Source organism: Herpailurus yagouaroundi, unplaced genomic scaffold, assembly GCF_014898765.1.
Source record: "Herpailurus yagouaroundi ecotype Mexico unplaced genomic scaffold, PumYag 203, whole genome shotgun sequence".
Lineage (NCBI taxonomy): Eukaryota > Metazoa > Chordata > Mammalia > Carnivora > Felidae > Herpailurus > Herpailurus yagouaroundi.
This window is the reverse complement of record NW_024412434.1, coordinates 15,826,173-15,851,712: the sequence shown is the minus strand read 5'-3', so window position 1 is coordinate 15,851,712 and position 25,540 is coordinate 15,826,173. Positions and strand designations below refer to the sequence as shown.

The window sequence follows — 25,540 nt, the reverse complement described above, 5'->3', positions numbered from 1 at the left end:
GGGCTGGTTTAGTGGTGACAAATTCCTTCAGTTTTTGTTTGTTTGGGAAGACCTTTATCTCTCCTTCTATTGTAAATGACAGGCTTGCTGGATAAAGGATTCTCGGCTGCATATTTTTTCTGTCTAGCACCCTGAAAATCTCGTGCCAATTCTTTCTGGCCTGCCAAGTTTCAAAAGAGAGATCAGTCAGGAGTCTTATAGGTCTCCCTTTATATGTGAGGGCACGTTTACCCCTTGCTGCTTTCAGAATTTTCTCTTTATCCTTGTATTTTGCCAGTTTCACTATGATATGCCGTACAGAAGATCGATTCAAGTTACGTCTGAAGGGAGTTCTCTGTGCCTCTTGGATTTCAATGCCTTTTTCCTTCCCCACTTCAGGGAAGTTCTCAGCTATTATTTCTTCAAGTACCCCTTCAGCACCTTTCCCTCTCTCTTCCTCCTCTGGGATACCAATTATGCGTATATTATTTCTTTTAAGTGTATCACTTAGTTCTCTAATTTTCCCCCCATACTCCTGGATTTTTTTATCTCTCTTTTTCTCAGCTTCCTCTTTTTCCATAACTTTATCTTCTAGTTCACCTATTCTCTCCTCTGCCTCTTCAACCCGAGCCGTGGTGGTTTCCATTTTGTTATGCATTTCGTTTAAAGCGTTTTTCAGCTCCTCGTGACTGTTCCTTAGTCCCTTGATCTACTCTGTAGCAAGAGATTCTCTGCTGTCAGCTATACTGTTTTCAAGCCCAGCGATTAATTTTATGACTATTATTCTAAATTCACTTTCTGTTATATTATTTAAATCCTTTTTGATCAGCTCATTAGCTGTTGTTATTTCCTGGAGATTCTTCTGAGGGGAATTCTTCCGCTTGGTCATTTTGGATAGTCCCTGGCGTGGTGAGGACCTGCAGGGCACTTCCCCTGTGCTGTGGTGTATAACTGGAGTTGGTGGGCGGAGCCGCAGTCAGACCTGATGTCTGCCCCCAGCCCACCGCTGTGTCCACAGTCAGACTGGTGTGTGCCTTCTCTTCCCCTCTCCTAGGGGCGGGATTCACTGTGGGGTGGGGTGGCCCGTCTGGGCTACTTGGCACACTGCCAGGCTTGTGATGCTGGGGATCTGGCGTCTTAGCTGGGGTGGGTAGGCAAGGTGCACAGGGGCAGGAGGGGCAGGCTTAGCTTGTTTCTCCTTAGGTGATCCACTTCAGGAGGGGCCCTGTGGCAGCAGGAGGGAGTCAGATCCGATGCCGGAGATTTGGCTCCGCAGAAGCACAGAGTTGGGTGTTTGCGCGGAGCGAGCAAGTTCCCTGCAGGAACTGGTTCTCTTTGGGATTTTGGCTGGGGGATGGGCGGGGAGATGGCGCTGGCGAGCGCCTTTGTTCCCCACCAAACTGAGCTCTGTCTTCCGGGGGCTCAGCAGCTCTCCTTCCCTTTGTCCTCCAGCCTTCCCGCTTTCTGAGCAGAGCTGTTAACTTATGACCTCCCAGACGCTAAGTCACGCTTGCTGTCGGAACACAGTCCGTCAGGCCCCTCCGCTTTTTGCAAGCCAGACTCGGGGGCTCTGCTTGGCCGGCGAGCCGCCCCTCCGCCCCGGCTCCCTCCCGCCAGTCCGTGGAGCGCGCACCGCCTCGCCGCCCTTCCTACCCTCTTCCGTGGGCCTCTCGTCTGCACTTGGCTCCGGTGACTCCGTTCTGCTAGTCCTCTGGTGGTTTTCTGGGTTATTTAGGCAGGTGTAGGTGGAATCTAAGTGATCAGCAGGACGCGCGGTGAGCCCAGCGTCCTCCTACGCCGCCATCTTCCTCCTATCCCCCCAGATTTCTTTTCATTCACATTTTGCATGACAAAAACTTTCCCATTCCTTCACTTTCAATGTGCATGCGTCTTTAGGTCTGAATTGAGTATCCTGTATGCAGCATATAGATGGGTCTTGCTTTTTTATCCATTCTGTCAAACTTGTGTGTTTTGATTGGAGCATTTAGTCCATTTACATTCAAAGTAATTATTGATAGGTACTTATTATCCTTCTGTTACTTGTTTTATGGTTGTTTTATAGTTCTTCCTCTGTTCCTTCTCTTGCTATCTTCTCTCATGCTTTGCTGGCTTTCTTTAGTTGTTTGTTTGGATTCCTTTATCTTTACTCATGTATCTATACCAGTTTTTGATTTGTGTTTACCAATAGGTTTATATATAACACTGATGCATATAGCAGACTGTATTCAGTTGATGGTCACTTTATGTTTGAACCCATTGTAAAAGCACTAACTTTTTACTCATCTCCTCCACACAAATTAGGTATATGGTGTCATTCATGCTTTACATTCTTTCATTTTGTGAATCCATTGATGGATTTTTATTAATATACTTAATTTTATTGCCTTTGTGCTTTCTACTTTTCTAACTGCTGCTTATGGTCTTTCTTTTCAACTCAAGGAGTCCGAATTTAATATATCTTGTAAAACTGGTTTAGTGTTGATGAACTCCTTTAACTTTTGTTTGTCTGGAAAACTCTTCATCTACTCTGCGTGATAGCCCTGATGGTTAAAGTATTCTTGGTTTTAGGGGTTGGTTTTTTGTTGTTGTTGCTGTTGGTTTTTGGTTTTTTTTTTTTTCCTTTCAGCACTTTGAATATGCCACATCCCTTCTGGCCTGCATAATTTCTGCTAAAAAGTCATCTGATAGCTTATGGGGTTTCCTTTGTAGGTACCTATTTTCTTTTCTCTTGCTGCTTTTAGAATTTTCTTTATCACTATTTTTGCCAGTTTATTATGTATCTTGATGTGAAGCTCCTTGGGTTGATTTTGTTGCAGGTTCTCTGTGCCTCCTGGATCTGGTTTTCTGTTTCCTTCCCCAGATTAGGGAAGTTTTCAGCTATTACTTATTTATATAGATGTTCTTCTCCCTTTTCTCTTTTTCTTCTAGGATCTCAATAATCTGAATAGTATTACACGTGATGGTGTTGCTGAGTTCCCTTAATCTATCTCACTTTTCTTCTCTTGTTCAGCTTCATTGCTTTCTATTACTCTGTCTTCCAGCTCGCTAATCCATTATTTTGCTTCTACTAGTCTACAATTTATTCTCTCAGGTATATTTTTAATTTCACATATTAATTCATCTCTCATTGGTTCTTTTATGTTTTCTATCCCTTTGCTGAAGGTGGCACTGAGATTCTCTACTCTTTCCTCAAGTTTAGTATCTTTATGGCCATTATTGTGAATTCTTTATGAGGCATATTATCTCCATTTCGTTTAGCTCTCCTGCTGAGGTTTTGTTCAGTTCTTTCATATGGGACATATTTCTCTCATTTTGTCTAACTCACTTTGAGTCTGTTTCTATGTGTTAGAAAATTCAGATGTATCTCCTTCTCTTGAAAGTACTGGCATTATTAAAAAGAACCCCTATAGAGCTTTATACTACAATGTCCCCCATTCATAAGAACCTGATGCTTCAGAAGTGTATCTGATATGTTATATGCATCCTACCAATATGTCTGAACCACATTTACCTTCATTCCAGTTGCCTGCAATGGTTCTCTTTTCTTGCTATGGACAGGAGTTGATCCTTCTGTTTAAGGGCCAGTCTAGGGTCTCCTTGGGCTTCAGTTGGATCAGACTGGGCATTTGCCAGAGCTGTGGTATCACCCTGGTGCTGTCCCCACAGCAGCTTTCATTGGTGGGCAGAGCCTGAATCCAGAGCAGATGTCTGCCCCCAGCCTACGGCTGTGACCACAAAACTGGTATGTTTTGTTTTCTTTTCCCCTCCCCACAGTGCAGGACTTTGAAGGGGTGCTGGTACCTGTCTGTGCTGCTTGCACAGTGCACGCTTTGGTACAGCTTTGGATGGACTCCAGTCAAGTGCATGTTGAAAGGGGCAGGTCCACAGGAGAACACAGTGGGAAGGGAGGGACATCAGTGTTAGCAAGGTTTGTACAAGTTGGCTGTAGGAGGAGGCCTGAAATTGCTTTGGAAACTCCTGCCAACACCAGTTTGGAGGGAGGAGGTGGGTACAGAGAAAAATGCAGGGACAAGGTAAGTGGTATTAGCAAGGTTAGCACTGGTCAGCTGTGGGAGGGGACCTGTGGCTGCTTTGGAAAACTGCTGAGTGGGTGGGGGTAGAGCCACTAACTAGGTCGTGAGTGTTCAAGCTGTGCTGGTTCATGGAGGTATCACTGTTATCTAGGCAGGGGATGGTAGAAGGAAATGGTGCCACTAGTTCTTTTGTTTTTGGAGTAGTCTCCCAGATCCCTGTCCCTCCAGCAAATGTTCTGAGATTAGTAAACAAATCTCCTTCGCATATACCCCAGTGTTTTTCAAACTGCTGCTTCTGTGTTGCATCTCAGGGAGGTTGTTATGCCGTCCCTTTAAGGGCAGGGACTGAGTTTCCTATAGCCCTCTGGCTCTCCCAAAGCCAAACCCACTAATTTATTTACTTATTTTAAATTTATTTACTTTGGAGAGAAAGTGTTAGTGAGGTGGGGGGGGGGGAAGGGGGGAGAGGGAATCCCAAGTAGGCTCTGCACTGTCACGCAGAGCCCTATGTGGCACTTGATCTCACAAACTCTAACATCATGACCTGAGCCAAAATCAAGACTTAGACACTTAACCAATTGAGCCATCCAGGTGCCCCAAAACAAAATGATTTTTAAAGTTTCAGATGTCAAGCCCCAGTGATTGTTAAAAAACTCATGAAGTTAATAAGCCTATCTAGTTTTCAAAGCCAAATTTTAAATGGATTCCTCTTCCCAGTGAAGGTCCCCTGTCTGGGTGTCTGTTGTGTTCCTCTCCCCTCTCCACACCTGCATCTGTCCCTCCCACATACATTCATGGATCAGTTTGGCTTCCAACCTGATCTCTGCCCTTCCTACCCTCTTCAAAATGACCTTTTCTCTACATTTAGCTGTGGAGAGTCTGTTCTGACAGTCTTTGGGTCATTCTCTGGGTTATTTACATTGATATGGATGTTACCTACATGTATCTGTGGGATGAAGTGAGCTTAGGATTTTCCTACTGCCATCTTACCCAGAAGTCTCTCCAGTATTTTTTTAAACTGGTATTCCAAGGTACTTCCCACTGGAATTTATCTTAATAGACACATTCAAGCAGACACTTGTCAGATGAATCTTTTGCAAATTTCTTCTCCCACTCAGTAACTTGCCCTTTTGTTGATGGTTTCCTTTGCGGAGCAAAAGCTTTTTAATTTTGGTATAGTCCCAATAGTTTAATTTTGCTTTTGTTTCCCTTGCCTGAGGAGATTTATCCAGAAGAATGTTGCTAAGGTCAATGCAAAGAAATTATTGCTTATGTTTTCCTCAAGGAGTTTTATGGTTTCAGGTCTCACATCTAGGTCTTTAATCCATTTTGAGTTTATTTTTGTGTATGGTGTAAGAAAGTGTTCAATTTCATCCTTTTGCTTTTAACTGTTCAGTTTTCCCAGCACCATTTATTGAAGAGACTGTCTTTTCCGCATGTATATTCTTGCCTCCTTTTTCAAAGACTTCTTGACCACATAAGCATGGGTTTATTTCTGGGCTGTCTATTCTTTTCCATTCATCTACGTATTTTTGTGCCAGTACCATACTGTTTTGATTACTACTTCTTTGTAGTATATCTTGAAATCTGGGATTGTGATACCTGCAGCATTGTTCTTTTCTAATACTGCTTTGGACATTCAGGGTCTCTTGTGGTTTCATATATATTTTAGTATTATTCTAGTTCTGTGAAGGAAAAATGGCATTCTTATGGACTTTCTTGAATCAGTAAGCTTTCTATATTTAAAGAAGCTACTGCTTTTGTGAAGGAATTGCCATTAAGCCTTCAAATTCTAGGGGCGCCTGGGTGGCTCAGTTGGTTAAGTGTCCAACTCTTGGTATTGGCCCAGGTCATAATCTCATGGTTCATGAGTTTGAGCCCCATATCGAGCTCTGTGCTGACAGCAAGGAGCCTGCTCAGGATCCTCTGCCTCCTTCTCTCTTTTACCCTCCCCAGCTTACTCTCTCTCCAAATAAATAAACATTAAAAAGCATTCAAATTTTCAAATTCAAAAAGATTGAGGGAAAATACAATAACTGTGTACTGAAGAAGCATTGCTTGTAACACACAGCTTTAAAGCACAAAACATTCAAAAGCTACTTTTTAATCCTGTTTTGAGCATGCACCATGAACTTGGCAGAAAATTCAACCAAACATAAATACAAATAATCATTTCTATTCTGATATTTTTGGGAAAAAATGAGTAAGTTTTCACACATCCATGCAAACACATTTATACCAGAAAAAAAAATGACATACTTACTGCTTAAGAATAAACCTTATTTCCCTTTGATGTACAAACTAATCCCATTTCTGAACATTCAGAAAGCCACCCATAAAAGAAATACTCCCAGTGTTCTAGGTTTCATTATGACATCCCTAAATAAAGCAGAGTTAATTAAATCCTAGTAGTAGTATAGGTATATCCAATGAGATTATTTACCTGATTTCAAATCTATGTACTTGGAGGATCATCCTGATTTGGGGGATAAATGTTCTCTCTGATATGTAAATCTTCAATTTGAATATTCCCATCAGTATTGGAAAACAGAAATCCATTCACTACTGAAAAGAGTGCTAGCTTTAAGGTTTGAGACAAATGATCAATAAAGGAATATTGGATTGGACGCTGGTAAAAATCAAGTAACTTTTTTTTTTTAATTTACATCCAAGTTAGCATATAGTACAACAATGATTTCAGGACTAGATTCCTTAATTCCCCTTACCCATTTAGCCCATCACCCTCCATCAGCCCCTCCAGCAACCCTGTTTGTTCTCCATATTTAAGAGTCTTATATTTTGTCCCCCTCCCTGTTCTTATATTATTTTTACTTCCCTTCCCTTATGTTCATCTGTTTTGTATCTTAAGGTCCTCATATTAGTGAAGTCATATGATATTTGTCTTTCTCTGGCTAATTTCACTTAGCATAATACCCTCCAGTTCCATCCGTGTAGCTGCAAATGGCAAGATTTCATTCTTTTTGATTGCCTAGTGATACTCCATTCTTTATATATACCACATCTTCTTTATCCATTCATCTGCTGATGGACATTTGGGCTCTTTCCATACTTTGGCTGTTGTTGATAGTGCTGCTATAAACATTGGGGTGCATGTGCCCCTTCAAAACAGCACACCTGTATCACTTAAATACCTAGTAGTTCAATTGCTGGGTTGTAGGGTAGTTCTATTTTTAATTTTTTGAGGACTTTCCATACTGTTTTCCAGAGTGGCTGCACCAGTTTGCATTCCCACCAGCAGTGCAAAAGAGATCCTCTTTCTCCGCATCCTCACCAACATCTGTCATTGCCTGAGTTGTTAATTTTAGCCATTTTCACTGGAGTAAATGGTATCTCATTGTGGTTTTACTTTGTATTTCCCTATGATGAGTGATGTTGAGCATCTTTTCATGTGTCTGTTTGCCATTTGGATGTCTTCTTTGGAAGTGTCTATTCATTCTTTTGCCCATTTCTTCACTGGATTATTTTTGTTTTGGGTGTTGAGTTTGATAAGTTCTTTATAGATTTTTGGATACTAACCCTTTATCTGATATGTCATTTGCAAATATCTTCTCCCATTCTGTCACTTGCCTTTTAGTTTTCCTGATTGTTTCCTTCGCTGTGCAGAAGCTTTTTATTTTGATGAAGTCCCAATAGGTCATTTTTGCTTTGGTTTCGCTTGCCTCTGGAGACATGTTGAGTAAGAAGTTGCTGTGGCTGAATCAAAGAGGTTTTGTCTGATTTCTCCTCTAGAATTTTTATGGCATCTTGTCTATGTTTAGGTCTTTCATCCATTTTCAGTTTATTTTTGTGTATGGTGTAAGAAAGTGGTTCAGGTTCATTTTTCTGCATATCATTGTCCAGTTTTCCCAGCACCATTTGCTGAAGAGACTGTCTTTATTCCATTGGATATTCTTTCCTGCTTTGTCAAAGACTAGTTGGCCATACGTTTATGGGTCCATTTCTTGGATCTCTATTCTGTTCCACTGATCTGAGTGTCTGTTTTTGTGCCAGTACCATACTGTCTTGATGATTACAGCTTTGTAATACATCTTCAAGTCTGGGATTGTGATGCCTCCAGCTTCGGTTTTCTTTTTTGGGATTGCTTTAGCTATTCAGGTTCTTTTCTGGTTCCATACAAATTTTAGGGCTGTTTATGCTAGCTCCGTGAAGAATACTGGTGTTATTTTGATAGGGATTGCAAAAATCAAGTCACACTTTTGAAAACAACAAAGGAGAATGTGAAAGCTGAGCTCCTATCTTGTAAATAAAATCAAGAAGGTGATAAATATATATTTTTAATTTATTGATTTATTTTGAGAGAGAGAGAGGCTCAGGTAGGCTCCATGCTGTCAGTGCAGAGCCTGATATGGGGCTCAATTTCATGAACCGTGAGATCATGAACCATGAGATCATGACCTGAACTGAGATCAAGAGCCAGATGCTTAACTGACTGAGCCACCCAGCTACCCCAAGAAGGTAATAAATAGTTTTATGAAAGTCATCTTACACAATTATGAAAACAGAAAAATTTTGCTTTTACTTTGGTTTAATATTTTTGGTTTCTTATCAAAGTTACCCATACTCCCTTGTATGATTATTTATTGACATTCATCATTTTATTCCATGACAGTACTGCTAAACTATGTTTCCACTTACTTTTTTTAACTTAAGTTTTTATCTTATTTTCAGTTGTGGACAAGGATGGAAAGGAAATCGATGCCACATCAAGGTTAACCCTTCTCCTGCAGATTTCATATACCCTCAGAATAGTAGGTGACATTGTGACTAAATATTTCCTTGAATTTGGAATTTGTAATGGTTTTCACTACATATTTATCTTTTTAATTGGTTTGAAATTCCAGACATATGGACTTTCCTGGGCATTGGATCAGCTTTCTTGATGATTCATATTACAGTTTCAGTCTTGTGTTTTCTTGCAAACAGAAAAGGACCAGTCAGGTAAGCCTTTGATTACTGAGTAAAAGGTACTGTGGTAAAACAATTTTCTGAAACATTTCATTTGCTCTATTTTTCTTTTACTCCATTTTATATGCAGGTAACTTTGTGTTTCTATACTTTATGGATTTTTTTCTTTCTGGGCATGATGTAGGAGCTCGTTAACAATAATCATTCTTCTTTTTTCAGTAAAAAGCCTTAAGTTTACTTTTCACATTATGTTAAAAGTAGTTTTGATAATGACATGAAAGGGAAAGTGGCATTCTGCACAGATTAAAAGACATGAGTGTCCCACTTGCTGGTGATGCCTGGGGAACTGCACAACAGATATTTTCTTGGCTCTCCCAGTGAACTCTTAACATCAGTGTTTCAGGCTAAGACTCCCATGGTCCAAGTAATATACAGAACAGAGACCAATAGCTGCCGCGCCTAACGGAACTAATGCAAAACCAACAAGACCCCAATTGGAAGGAGAGCCTGGGAAGATAGCAGAGAAGGAGGATCCTAAGTGCACCACCTCCCATGGATATACTTCATAATAGCCACATCAGTACAACTAACTCAGAAAATGACCCGAAGAATGGCAGAAGAGGCCCCATGCAGTTAATTCTAGAGCAGAGGCCACATTAAAAATGGCAGAAAGGAAAGAAAACAGTCAGGAACCAAACTCCCACAAGATTAACCACAAACAGGAGGGATACCACACTCACAAAGCAGGTAGATGAACAGACCTCACAATAGGCACCCCAGACATGGTGGTCCTGCAATGGAAAGACAAGTCCCCATAATATTTGACTTTGAAAACCAGTGGGGCTTAACTGTTGGAGTTTTTATAACCAGCAGAGCTTAAAATTGGGTGCTTTAAAAATCAGCAGGCTCTACTCTGGAAGAGCTAGAGGACAGTATGAAACTGAGTCCACACCCTTAAAGACAGAGTGTAACAAACAACCCTCCAAAATATACAGCATAGAAGCAGCAGCTTAAAAACTACCTGGAGTATGCATAAAGTAGATATCTTTACTAATCTCAGAATGGATGTTGGAAGGGCAGGGATCATTAGGAGACTTATCCAAGAAAATAAGAGCCAGAAGGTGACATTTCTCCCCCCTGACATCTTAGACAACCAGACACCTTCAAGAATGAGTATGAACACTCTTTACCTAGCTTTCTTTTTTTTTTTCTTTTTTTTTCAACGTTTTTTTTTTTATTTTTGGGACAGAGAGAGACAGAGCATGAAAGGGGGAGGGGCAGAGAGAGAGGGAGACACAGAATCGGAAACAGGCTCCAGGCTCTGAGCCATCAGCCCAGAGCCCGACGCGGGGCTCGAACCCACGGACCGCGAGATCGTGACCTGGCTGAAGTCGGACGCCCAACCGACTGCGCCACCCAGGCGCCCCAATTTCTAACACTACATACCCTGCCCCAGTGTCCTCCTATGGATATGCCTCATCATACCTGCACAACTGGGCAGGAGTCACTCCAAAGCAGCGACTGTCAAGTCTCATTCTACACGTAGCCCTGCTAGGAACCGGTAATACTTTCCACTTACCTTGCTAACACCACACGCCCTGTGTTCTACTGAAGACTCACTCCATTCAACCTGCTCCACTGGGGTGGAGTCTCTCCATAGGTTCTGATGAATATCACCCTGCAAACAACACAACTGTGAACAGCACCACTCCGAAGTGACTCCTGCTCTGGGGAGAAGGGAAAATTACCACACACATCAATCCCACTGCAGCTCTAGCAGGGGACTGTGGGCAGATATCTAATCAGACTGCCAACACCACCCACCAACACAAACCTCACAGGGGACAGCACAAGGAAAAAGCCCTGTAGTTCAGGGTAACTGCAACCCTAATAGATAGGGGGCAGAGATTTTGTCTCACTGAAGACCCCACTCACCAATGAAAAGCTCTCAGGGGACAATGCAGGGAGAGTGTCCTGCAATCTCATGATTCCACAGCCCCAGAAAATGGGCTGATGGCAGGCATTTGGTCTAACCCAAGTTAATGTCCAGGACAGACTCAGATTAGCCCCTTAACAGCACAAGGACCAAATCCTACCCACGAAAGAGAAAGGGGGCCACTGCAGCTGAATGGACAGAAGGCAAATGAGGCTCAGCCACAACAGTGGGGCATATGCAATACATAGGTCACCTCTATAGTCACTGGCTCTGGTGAACAGGACACAGTGCTGTACAAAGCGCCACAGGACCTCTTCTTCACCAGGCCCCAATTTCAAGTCAGAATATAACTGACTTTCCTATTATATAATAAGAATTATAAAGACTTAGACAAAATGAAGAGACAGAAAAATAGATCACAAATGAGAGAAGAGGACAAAATGACAACAGAAGAGCTAAGGAAATGGAGATAAGCAAAATACCTGATAGAGATGGTCATAAAGATACTGTATGAGAGAACAGAGTGGAGGATCTCACTGAGACCTTCAACAAAGAGACAGAAAACCTAAAATAAACAAACAACCAATCAGAAATGAAGAACTAAATAACTGAAATTAAAATACACTATAGGGAGGGGCACATGTGTGGCTCAGTCGGTTGAGTGTTGGACTCTTGGTTTCAGCGCAGGTCGTGATCTCACAGTTCCTGGGATTGAGCCCCACGTTGTTGTCCATGCTGACATCACAGAGCCTGCATGGGATTCTCTGTCTCTCTGCCCGTCCCCCACTCACTCAGTCTCTCAAAATAAATAAACATTTAAAACTACATATAGGAAATAAATAGTAGACTAGAGAGGAAGCAGAAGAATGGATCAGCAGCCTGGAGGACAGCAACCAGCTGAAAAGCAGTAAGAAAAATAATAATAAAAATGGAGAACAGATTAAAGGAACTCAGGATTATCATCAAGTGTAATAACAATCACATTATAGGGATCTTAGAAGGAGAACAGAAAGAAAAGAGGGGAGAAAATGTATTTAAGGAAATAATAGCTGAAAACTTCCCTAATCTGGGGAAGGAAACAAATCCAAATCTAGGAGGTACAGAGAGACCCCAACAAAATCAACTCAAGGAGGTTCATACCAAGACATATAATAATTAGAATGGCAAAAAGTAGTGATAAAAAGTGAATCTTAAGAACAGCAAGAGAAAAGAAAACAGGCACCTACAAGGGAAACGCATCAGGCTGTCAGCTGATTTTTTCATCAGAAACTTTGCAGGCCAGAAAGGAGGGAGATGGATCTATTCAGAGTGCTGAAAGGGAAAGAACCTGCAACCAAAAATATTCTACCCAGCAAGGCTATCATTCAAAATACAAAGAGAAACAAAGAGTTCACAGACACAAGTTAAAAATGTTCATCACCACTAAATCAGTCATAAAAGAAATGTTAAATGGACTGTGAGTGGAAAGAAAAGGCTATAAACAGAAGAAAATATGAAAAAAATCTGGCATAAGCAAATAAAAACAAGAAAAGTACCAGATTTGAGGCATCTGGCTGGCTCAGTGGGAAGAGCATATGACTCTTGATCTCTGCATATGACTCTTGCTCTGTATACACTGTGTGTAGAGATTAAATAAATTTAAAAATAAAGTGAAATAAAATAAGTACATGTACTAGATATGTACATATGATACAAATACAGAGATAAAACAGAAGAACAGTGAAATCAATTATATGTATAAACATCAGTTAAGGGATTCACAAATAAAAGGATGTGTAAAATATACACATAAAACTTGGAGGTGGGTAAAAATCTGGTGCTTTTAGAATGGATCCCAATTTAAGCAACCGCCAATCTAATGTAGACTGCTGTATGCATAAGATGTTATATATAACCAAATGGTAACCACAAATCACAAATCTATAGCAGATATGCAAAAAAATAAAAAGGAAGGAAGACAAGTATATCATTAAAGAAGGCCAGAGCACCACAAGGGAAGAGAGCAAGCAAAGAAAGAAACAGGGAAGAACTACACAAACAACCATAAAACAAGTTACAAAATGTCAGTAAAGACATACCTATTGATAATTACTTTGAATGTAAATGGAATAATAACTCCAATCAAAAGACATAGAGTGACTGGATTAAAAAGCAAGACCTATATACATGCTGCCTACAAGAGACTTACTTCAGACCTAAAGACACATGCAGATTGAAAGCAAAGGGATGTAAAAACATTTACCATGCAAATGGAAGCACTAAAAAAGTTGGGTAACTGTACCTGATATTAGATATAATAGACCTTAAGCAACAACTGTAACAAGAGACAACAACATTAGCTAGTTAATGATAAAGGGAGTAATCCAACAAGAGAATAAAACAATTGTAAAAATGTACGTACCCAGGGTGCCTGGTTGACTCATTCAGTTAAGCATCCGACTTCAGCTCAGGTCATTCATGATCTCACAGTCCATGAGTTCGAGCCCTGCGTCGGGGCTCTGTGCTGACAACTCAGAGCCTGGAGCCTGCTTTGGATTCTATGTCTCCCTCTCTCTCTACCCTCCCCCACTCATGCTCTCTCTCTCAAAAATGAATGTTAAAAATTTAAAAAAATAAAAAAATAAAAAAATGTATGTACCCAACACAGAAGTACCTAATACATAAAGCAACTATTGAAAGATATTAAAGAAAAAAACTTACCGTAATAAAATAATATTAGGGGACTTTAATACCCCATTTATATCAATGGATAGATCATCCAGACAGAAAATCAACATACAAACAGTGGCTTTGAATGACACATTGGACTAGATGGATCTAATAAGTATATTCAGAACATTCTATCCCAAAACAAAAGAATAAATATTGTTTTCAAGGGCACATGGGACATTCTCCAGAATAGATCACGTTAGGCCGCAAAATAAGTCCCAACAATTTCAAAAGGAACTGAAATCATATCATGCCTCTTCTCTGACCACAATGGTATGAGTGTATAAATCAATTACAAAAAAATCTGGAAAGAACACAAATACATGGAAGCTAAATAACATGCTACTAAACCAATAAATCAAATAAAAATCAACAAGTACATTGATACAAATGTAAATGAAAACCCAACAGGCCAAAATATTTTGGATGCAGCAAAAGCTGTTCTAAAAGGGAAGTTTATAGCAACAGAGGTCTACCTCAAGAATAAAAGTCTCAAATAAGCAACAACCTTACACCTAAAGAGCAAGAAAAACAAAGCCCAAAGCCAGTAGAAGGAATAAATTAATAAAGATGACAGCAGAACTAAGTGAAAGACCAAGAAAACAAGAGAACACATGAATGAAACCAGGTACTGTTTTTTGAAAAGATTAACAAAACTGATATACTTTGATCCAGACTCTGCCAATAGAGACAGGACTCAAATATATAAAAGCAAAATGAAGAGGAGAAATAACAACTGAAACCACAGAAATACAAAGGATTATAGCAATTATGACAAATTATATGCCAACAAATTGGACACCTAGAAGAAATGGATAAATTCCTAGGAACACGTAACCTTCAAATCTGAATCAGGAAGAAATACAAAATTTGAACAGATCAATTACTACCAAATAAATTGATTCAATAATCAAAAAAAAAAAAAAATTCCCAGCAAACAAAAGTCCAGGACCAGATGGCTTCAAAGGTGAATTCTACCAAACATTTAATGAAAAGTTAATACCTAGTCTTCTCAAAGTATTCCAAAAAATAGAAGATGAAAAAAAGATTTCTATTCATTGGACAAAGCCAGCATTACCCTCATAACAAGACCAGCTAAAGGCACTACAAAAAAACCAAACTACAGGCCAGTCTCTCTGATGACATAGGTTTAAAAATCCTCAACAAATATTAGCAAATCAAATCCAACAATACCTCTAAAAATGCATTTACCATGATCCAGTGGGATTTATTCCAGAGATAACTGTGGTTCAGTATTTACAAATCAATCAATATGATCTATCACATTAACAAGAGAAAGAATAATAACCATAGGATCATCTCAATAAATGCAGAAAATCCATTTGACAAAGTATGACACTGACTCATGATAAAAACTCAAGAAAATGGGTTTAGAGGAACATACCGCAACATAATAAAGGCCATATATGAAAAAACCCCCACAGTTTACAACATACTCAGTGGTGAAAAACTGAGAGCTTGTCCCATTAGATAAGGAATAAGACAAGGATGTCCACTCTCACCACTTTTATTCAATAGAGTACTGGAAATCCTAGCCATAGCAATCAGACAAGAAAAAGAATAAAAGGCATCCAAATTTGTAATGAAGACGTAAAAGGTTCAATATTTGCAGATGACAGAATACTATCTATAGAAAACCCTAAATACTCCACCAAAAACTAATAGAACGTGATAAATTAATTCAGTAAAGTTACAAGATACATACTTAACATTTGGAAATCGACTGCATTTCTATACACTAATAATGAAGTAGCAGAAAGGGAAATTAATAAAATAATCCTGTTTATAACTGCACCAAAAATAATAAAATACCAACAATGAACTTAACTAAAGTGAAAGATCCTTACTCTGAAACCTCTTTTTTTTTTTTATTTAAAAAAAAATTTTTTTTTTTTCAACGTTAATTGATCTTTGGGACAGAGAGAGACAGAGCATGAACGGGGGAGGGGCAGAGAGAGAGGGAGACACAGAATCGGAAACAGGCTCCAGGCTCTGAGCCATCAGCCCAGAGCCCGACGCGGGGCTCGAACTCACGGACCGCGAGATCGTGACCTGGCTGAAGTCGGACGCTTAACCGACTGCGCCACCCAGGTGCCCCTTTTTTTTTAATTTTTTTTTTCAACGTTTATTTATCTTTGGGACAGAGAGAGACAGAGCATGAACGGGGGAGGGGCAGAGAGAGAGGGAGACACAGAATCGGAAACTGAAACCTCTTTTAACACATTCATGAATGAAATTAAAGATCACAGAAACAAATGGAATGACATTCCAAGCTCATGAACTGGGAGAACCAACACTGTTAAAATGTCCATACTACCCAAGTAATCTATAGTTTTAAAGTAATCACTATCAAAATACCAATATCATTTTTCATGGAATTTGAACACATAATCCTAAAATTTATAAGGCGCTACAAAAGACCCCAAATAGCTGAAGTCATCTTGAAAACAGAAGAAAACTGGAGGTATCACACACCCAGATATCAAGATAAACTACAAAGCTGTAGTAATCAAAACAGTATGCTACTGACATAAAAAGAGACACACAGATCAACAGAATAGAGCCCAAAAGTACACCCATTCTTATATGGCCAATTAATCTACAACAAAGCAGACAAGAGTATACAGTGGGAAAAAGAACATCTCTTCAATAAATGGTGCTGGGAAAACTGGACAGTTATATGCAAAAGAAAGAAATTGACCATACCAAAAACAAACAAAAAAGAACCTCAAAATGGACTGAAAATCTAAATGTGACACCTGAAACCAACAAATTCATACAAGAAAACATAGGAAGTAATCTTTGAAGACAGCCATTGAAACATTTTTCTAGATATGTCTCTTCAGGCAAGAGAAACAAAAGTAAAATTAAACTATTGGAACTATACCATAAAAAAGGTTTTTGCACTGCAAAGGAAACAGCTGACAAAACAATAAGACAACTTACTGAATAGAAGATATCTGCAAATGATATATGTGATAAAGGGTTAATATCCAAATAAATAAAGAACTTATATAAATCAACACCCAAACAACAATCTACTTAATAACGGGCAGGGGATCTGACCATTTAGGTCCTCAGTGTCAGGTCACGACATTTTACCAAAGGAGACACAGATGGCCAATAGACACGTGAAAAAATGTTCAACATCACTAATCATAAGTGAAATGCAGATTGAAACCACAATGAGATATCACCTTATAGCTGTCAGAATAGTTAAAATTAAAAAAGGCAAAAAATAACAAGTGTTGGTGAGGATGAGGAGAATGAGGAACCTTCATACACTGCAGGTGGTAATGCATATTGGTGCAGCCACTCTACAGTATGGAGGTTCGTCAAAAAAAATTAAAAACAGCATTACCATCTGATCCAGTAATTCCACTACTGAGTATTTACCCAGTAAAGGTATATGCATCTTTATGTTTACTGCAGCATTATTTACAATAGCCAAATTATGAAAGCAACCCAAGTGTCCATTATAGACGGACAGTATTCTGTCCACACACACAATGGCATATTTCTCAGCTGTAAGGAAGAAGTAAATCTTCCCATTTGCAACAACATGGATGGATCTATAGGGTATAATGCTAAGTGATAGAAGTTTGTCAGAGAAAGACAAATACCATATGATTTCACTCATATGTGTAATTTTATAAACAAAACAATGAAAAAGGAAACAAAAAAATCAGACTCATATAGAGAACAAACTGGTGGTTGTCGCAGGGAGGTGGGTGGGCAATGGGTGAAATAGATAAAATGGAAGAAGAGTACACTTATCCTAATAAGCACTGAGAAAGGTGTAGACATTTTTGATTCATTATAATATATACTTGAAACTTAATATAAGGCTGTATGTTTTGCATATTTGAATTCAAAATCAAATCAAAACAAAACAAAAACAAAAAACCAAGAAGACCTTACAATCTACAGTGCCACTGAGGACCCTGGGAGTTCTTACCCAATACCCATCTATCCACCCATATGGGATACAGGTCACCCAGATAATGAAAGTGATTGACTTTTCCATGAACTGAGCAAGATAAGGACTCAGAATTAGATTTAGTGAAAGTTTAAGAAATTAAAGAAAAATATATCATCTCTTGCATGCCAGAATTTGCGATCAAAGATTTAGATTTGCAGCAACACCAATGTGTCACAGAATACTGGATAACTGCATTTGCGGTGGTGCCAACTTGTATGACTCCTACTTGATGAATTCTTCTCAGATCTCCAGCCTGCAATCATGGTAATTAGCAGGCACCAATCTTGACATCATCAATTAAGGAAGTCATTACAGAATTATGGTGTTCATCAGAAAAAAGAGATATGACATTTTCAATCTATTACTATCAAGAAGATCTTACTCATCTATTAATTCTTTAATTTCTTATGTGCCTAAAATATACCAGACAAAATGGATACAAACATGAATGAGAAACAGTCTGGACTTAAAGGAATTTGTAATCTAGTGAGAAAGATATACACAAAGCTATTAAATGAAATGCTGATTTTGTGCTAGAATGCACACTTATATTAGGGTTCTCCAGAGTTACAGAAATAATTAGATGAGTATTGTAACGTTTCTCCTTGTGTGTGTATATGTACATCTTTAAATATCTTAATATATTAACATACATAATATAGGACATTAATACATAAACATATTAATACATTTTAATAGAATAAGATATATTAAGATAAACATATTTCTATAAGATATGTTCATTTATATCATACTTCTATAAAATATACTTATGACATAATCATTTAAGTGTATTAATATAATTTAAAATACTAATATATGAAACAGATTTATCTTAAAAAATTCTCTCATGTGATCATGGGGGCTGCCAAGCATGAAACTTGTAGGGCAGGCTGGTAAGTCGGAAATTCATGTAAGAGTTGATGGCGCCAGTTTGAGTCCAAAATCTGTCAGGCAACTATCAGACTAGAAACAAATATAGGTTTCTACATGGTAGCCCTGAGGCAGAGTTCCTTCTTTGGAAACCTCAATCTTTGCTGTTAAGGTCTTCAAATGATTAAACAAGGTCCACCCACATTATGGAAGTAATCTGCTTTACTTCAACTTGGCTGATTGAAAATGTTAATCATAAAAAGACCTTCATGGCAACATCCAGACGAGTGTTTGGATAAACAATTGGGCATTACAGACTAGCCAGGCTGACATATAAAATTAAATATCACAATATGTATAAGTTCTCATATTAACACAACTCATGAGAACATTCAAAAAGAAGCCTAAATTTCACTCCTACAGATGTGTGTGGGACAGCCTGTATAACTGGGGCTATGGAGACATCTCAAGCAAATTCCGTTGGCATTATGCCACAGCCTGACAGCCATTTCTCCTTTTCTTTCCCATTTCTGTCCTTCAGTTTTATACTTTCCCTTTGTCCTTGTTCTTCATACTCTTTCTTCAAGGAACTCTATTTCTGTTTTCCCTTCATCTGTTTGTTTGTTCATTCTCTTTTTTCTTTTTTTTTTTTTTTAATTTTTTTTTTCAACGTTTATTTATTTTTGGGACAGAGAGAGACAGAGCATGAACTGGGGAGGGGCAGAGAGAGAGGGAGACACAGAATCGGAAACAGGCTCCAGGCTCTGAGCCATCAGCCCAGAGCCCGACGCGGGGCTCGAACTCACGGACCGCGAGATCGTGACCTGGCTGAAGTCGGACGCTTAACCGACTGCGCCACCCAGACGCCCCTCTTTTTTTTTAAACATTTATTTTTAGGAGAGAGACACACACAGAGTGCAAGCGGGGCGGGGCGCACGAGAGAGGGAGACACAGAATGTGAAGCTGGCTCCAGGCTCTGAGCTGTCAGCACAGAGCCCAATGTGGGGCTGGAACCCAGGAGCAGTGAGATCATGAGCTGAGCCAAAGATGGACACTTAACCCACTGAGCCACCCAGGAGCCCTTGTTCATTCTCTCTTAACCTTTCCTCTTTTTTTTTTTTTTTTTTCAACTTCTGGTCTCCTCTCTCCTTCTTTCCAAACCTTATTAATGTTCCTCAGGCCTTGCCTCTATATCTGCTTCCCTTCCCCTTCTACACATTCTCCATGGAGATGTCATTCATTTCCAAGGCTTTATGCCATTTATATGCTAATGGCTTCAAATCATCTTTCTCTTCCTGAAATTCTGTTCCAAGCTCCAGATCCATATTATGTTTCAACCCTTTCCTACACTTCCACATGGACTTTTTTTTTTTTTTTCTAGATACATTGACTTTACACATCATAAGACATTAGTATCCGTCATTTCCATATTCTGGAACCTAACTTTGAGGTCCCAAAAATAAAGGGTAACTTCATTATTTAAGCTGAAAAGCTTAGATATAATTGCCTTTATCACCCTGTCTGAACACATCAAACTCTTAGGTGACAATAATAACTCCTCTCACAGAAGAGTCACAAGAAATTCAGTGAAACTGGCTACATTCCGCAAATAAGAGGGTCCACAGAACACATATTTTGAAAACTTTCAAAGACTACTTTAAACTGATAATTGGGGTCAGATACAACCCACTGAGGCTTACTAATGGAAGACGTAGAATCATTTATACTGCCAACACCCAATCTTTCATCTCTCCAGTCTACCATAAAGAAAGGACTGGAAAGAAGAGATAAAGGCATTCTTGGAGTCATTGTCTTTGGGGTAGTGCAATATTTATGGTAAGAGGTTTTACCACTTTCCTATGAAGAAAGGGAGGGATATACAACCACTAGCTCTACCCAATATCAAACGATGGGAGGCTCCCAAGAGAATCAACAGTTCAGATTGGTAATGCCCAGAAGAAAGGTGAAAAATCTGCAAAATTTGCTTCCTAGTGCTCATTAAAGCAAAGTGTAGAAGAAGAAAAGTTCTTAGGAGTATTTGACACATGCACCTTTTGCAGAAAGACACTAAGATAATTTTTGGCTTAGTGTTCTGAAGATAGATAGCCATGTGGGAGTATTCTGCATCTGCTGGCCTTAAAGGTCTGTGGCATAATATATCCTGGAACAGTAAGAGGGCAGGAGATGGGAATAGAGATTATACTGTATCACAGTTATGCACAACCCTCCAAAGGAATGGAAGAGAACCTAGAACTTGCTTCTTCAGTCCATTTGAAAAAGCACAGAGAACGGAGATAAACTGGAGTTGTAGGGTTGTTTGGGTACCTGTCAGTTTAGGTGAGGTAATGCCCCTCCTGGAAGGGAAGCAGGGGCCAGGCTGAGCTGAAGGCTGACACAACTGTCTTTCTTTTCTTTCTTTTATTTAATGATAGAAGGGGTCCAAATGAAGGTGACTTATACACACACAAACACACACATACACACAACCACACATAATCCATATACTATCACCATGGAGTCCATGACAGGGGAAGTCCACCTAAACAAGTCAGAACTACATAAACTCATTGTGCAATGGGCAGGGGTGGGGTGGGGGGCCCCTACTGATAGTTGACTAGATATTAAGAATATTGCAGAGTTGCTTGGGTGGCTTAGTCGGTTAAGTTTCTGACTTGATTTTGGCTCAAGTTCATGAGTTGGAGCCCTGTGTGGGGCTTAGTGCTGAGCATGGGACTGCTTGGGATTCTTGTTCTCCCATTCTCTCTGCCCCTCCCCAACCTGCACATGCTCAATCTCTCTCTCTCACAAAATAAATAAACATTTAAAAAAAAGGATATTTCAGCCTCCCATCTCCTCTCTTTCTGTGTCCACACCAGAAAGTTAACCCTCGAGAAAAGTGATAGGGTATCTTAAAGCCAGATCATGACCTTCATCATCTTCCTTACTATAAGCAGTGTCTCATGGTCAAATGTCAAGTGTGAAATGGGAAAGGAGCAGGACACAAACTGAGGTTAGAATCTGATATTACAGCTTTCAAGTGGACTGGACTATGTTTTAATCATTAAAAACTTTTAATAATTAAAAGCGACAATATAGTTATAAAATTTGCCCAAGATATGTGAACTGGACCAAGATCAAAGAATGATGATAGAACACAGTAGAAGTAAATGACTGTAAACGAAAACAAGCACTTTGGTGTTTTTAAACTACCTCCCTGCAAGAGGCAGGCAAGGTCCAGTGCTTGAGGTTCCAGACAGCATCTCTGTCTGTGACCCTCTGATTTACCTCCCTGTCCACTTTACACTTCGTAGTACCTTCTCTTCTAATTTCCAGAATCTCAAAAGGTTGTATTCCCTATTACTGCCTAACAATAATATCACTCAGGACTGTACTCTCAGTCTTGTTAATGATCTTCTGAATTGCTCACTACACATCTGCCCTGAGGTCACTTGTGGGCTGAGGAGAGAAGCCCCTCAAAGGAACCAGAGAGACTAGAACTGGAGTTGATCCCGTTCTCTCTACCAGGGGTCTCCTGACTGGAGGATGCTTACCAGAAGTCTCAAATACTTCTCCAAGGTACATGCCACAAGCAGTTTCTAGGTGATGTTCAAATTTCACATACCTTCTTCCGACTGAGAAAGGTACATCCGGCCTGCCACTTCTCCTCTCTCATTTCTTCTTTCACAGGTGGTCGCTTTACCTCACACCTATCCCGAATCTCTTTAAAATAAATTATGAGGGGGAGGACAGGAGAGGACATGGGGGGGGGGCAGACAAATAGAGGCATGACATGAGACTATAGCCTCCCAAAAAGAGATTCGTGTAGCAAGATATTGGAGTTAAGAAGTACTGAAAGGGGGAGCAGGAGAGAAATCTTTTGCCAAGTTCCTTTTCTCTCTCCTTTCCCACTTAGAATGTGAAATTTCAATTAATTGAGATGATTGCTCTGGAACACATTTTAACATATCTATTTGAGTTGAACAATGAAGTCCGTCTTTTTCTGAAAATCAAGTTTTATTTGATTAGAAAGCAGGACTGACTTTGTCATTTAGATTTCATGGCACACAAATTCAATAATTTGAAAGAGCTCACATAAAATATTTCAGAAATTATATCCTTTGCAACCACGAAACCTACAATAAAGATTTTAGATGCTAGCTTAAACATATAAGAGGAGATGCATAGTTTTTTCTTCTAAGTTACTTAGAGAGACTCAAGTGACAGTGTTCAAAGACCACTGTACCAAGTTTAACTTTCCACCACCCCGCCCCTTCCAGCCCCTACACTTGACTAAAGTCTCACCTTTTCCCCAAAACATGTGGCCTTCCACACCTTCTGCCTGGCAGAGCTATCAAAACCCATATATTTTGGATACCAAGCAAAAACATCCTGGCATTCCTTCAGGTTTAGTCACTGAGCTGTCAGAATGTTGTCCTCAGGAAGACAATTACAGCATCATCATGTAGTGTTATTACTTAACTATTTCCATATTAACCAGTCTTTATGTCCCCAGTATCTACCTCTGTATGCATAATCGGTGCCCAATACAGGACACTTTATTGACCATCATTTCTTCTGAGCATCACCAAAAACACTGCTTGTGTCTATTGATTACATTTAAATAAAAAAGTTGCATGTCAAATTTTAAGTCTGTTGATTCTCCCTGAAAATAATACCAAATTGAGTTGCACAGGAATAAATGTAAGTAGGAAACTTGTCACTCTCTCTAAATAAACCTTATGATTTTCCATTAGATTTTATAAAAACAATCTGTAGCATAAGAAACCCTTCAATGACTTGAAAGAAATTTTATTATTATTTTTTTTTAATATAGGATGGAGCACTGCAAGCTCAGTGCTACATACAGCAATAAGACTCTTAAAGTTGTTTTCAGAGATTTGTTTCCTAGATTTTATTATACATTCTGTGATCCTTCTGTTAGCTACTTGCTACCAAATATATTAGTGAGGACCCTTTGCAGGGGAAGAAAGAATCTCAAGCTAGCTTAATCAAAACAAAGAATTTAGTGTAAAAATGTACATTTCCCAGGGCTCAAAGACAGCAATGAATGGGGATGGGAAGACCTGGACCCAATGGTATTCTTATCTGCTTCTCATCTCTGCTTCTTTTTGCTTCTCTGCTTGGTGATTCTCTCTCTGAAGACATATTTCCTCTATTCCCTGTCTTTATTACTAAATGGTTTCTCCTAGTAGCTAGGTATCAGTACCCATTACATGTCCAGACATATGGAGAAACTAAATCTTTATCTTTTTGTCCCCAGTACATATTCCAAAGGTAGATTTTCTGATTAGCCTACTTGGGGTCAAGACTCCATTTCTGGTCAAATTAACTATGGAAGAGATATGAGGTAGGGCCAGTACTACAAACATGACTGCAGGGACTCTATACAAGGCACTGTGATGTGGGGCCATATGGGGGTCATCATGAAAGGTCTCTGTAAGGTATCTAGTATCCCTTTCCCCATGGCCCAGTATCTAGCAGATTTATACTCCTGCTACTTTAGAGGAAGTAACAAATATGGCAGCCTTCTAGAGTTGTTTCACTAATCAAAAAAGTAGATGTGATAATCAAACATATACTTAGAAATCAAGTATAAAGAATACAAATGGTGGACTATTTATTTTTATCTTACCTGAAGCCATATAATACACCCACTTCTTTTCTATTTTAGATGATATCTTCTTTACCTGGGGAAAAAATGGCAATATAGCTGTTTATTATGCTGCACTGTGGTAGTTACTCATGAAGGATTGTGTTAATTTAAAAAATACACTAATTAAAGTTAAAAATAAACAATGTGACCTGAATGCGATCTTGGGAATGCCTAATGATTCAACTCCACAAACATTTATTAAGATGTGCTAATCTTGAGAAAGTTCCAAGATATATGATACCCCTGCTTTCTGACTCATAATACATGTTTAACTGTGATGAGTGTAATAGAAATGTAAACCAAAATATTTGGGGGTAAGATGGAAGGAAAGAATAATCAAGAGAATGGTTGCTATTTGTATTTCTGATAAGAAAGGAGGTGATTAGGATCCCAAAAGCTGAATCAGCTGCCTGTAACCCCATGGGAGATGCAGATGTTCTTATTGTTTGAGATGGGTGAATGAGTGGCCCTGGCCCCTAAATAACGTATCTATCCCTATAATATTATATCCTCTCTACCGGACCTTTTGCCAGTACAAACACCATGTTGATAATGTGTACCTTTGGAGGAAAGTTTAGCTCTTCTCCTAGTTCGAAATCCCTGGATAGACCTAACTTGGACCCAGGAATGAATACTTATCCTTAACAAAAATCGAAACCCCACTTACCCTATGCCTCAAGGAATTCAGTTGCTTTTACAGCTACGGTGTCACTAGTGAGCCTGCCCTGGTCCCAGGGCAACAATCAAGGTCATTTCATAATTCTTGCAAACCTTTTCTCTTTCCACTGTGCATTTGCCCACAAGAAATACTGCTGTTAAGATCTAGGAACCTAACTCCCCAATCTCAGTCCCTGTGTATATTGTAGCCATGTCCTGCCAATCTTGCTAAATGTTTGCTTTGAGCTAGAAAAGGGAAATTGAGAACAGGATTTCAAAATCCTCCCCTTCTCCACAGGGAGCATGGAGCCTGCTTGAGATTTTCTCTTTCTCTCCCTCTGCCTCTCTCCCCTGCTCTCTCACAAATGAATGAGTCAATCAATGAATACAAAATCCTCCCCTTAAAAATGGTATTGGGTCACAGGTGATCCCTCCTCTTCTGCCTCTCTCTTCTTCTCTATTTTAAAGAGAAGCCTAGGCCACCTGTTCCCTGATACTTTTCCCCTAATTCTCGTCTGTTTTCTTTTCCTGAAATGGTAGAAAAGAGACAGAGTATTTAGAGGAAAAAGTATTTGTCCCAAGACTGTCACATTTCTACTCCTCTTGTAACCCACTTCCTACCCTGTGACCAGAGACTTCCTGGAGCCAGAGCTCCTCTCATGTGAGTGGGGTGAGTGGTACACGGGTCAAGTCTTGAGCCATCACATGGAGGCAGCATATTCAAGGGAGCTAGCAATTCAGATGGATAG

At 39.4% G+C, this 25,540-nt stretch overlaps 1 protein-coding gene across 1 annotated transcript in view; it reads left to right on the top strand.

Annotated features, from left to right (window-relative positions):
- The window catches only part of MALRD1 (MAM and LDL receptor class A domain containing 1), a 747,899-nt gene that overhangs the window by 699,224 nt on the left and 23,135 nt on the right, over positions 1-25,540 (top strand). Inside the window, exons 34-35 of the mRNA XM_040451270.1 lie at positions 8,703-8,782; positions 8,876-8,972. Of these exons, the coding sequence (XP_040307204.1) occupies positions 8,703-8,782; positions 8,876-8,972 (177 nt within the window). The remainder of the gene's footprint in view (positions 1-8,702; positions 8,783-8,875; positions 8,973-25,540) is intronic.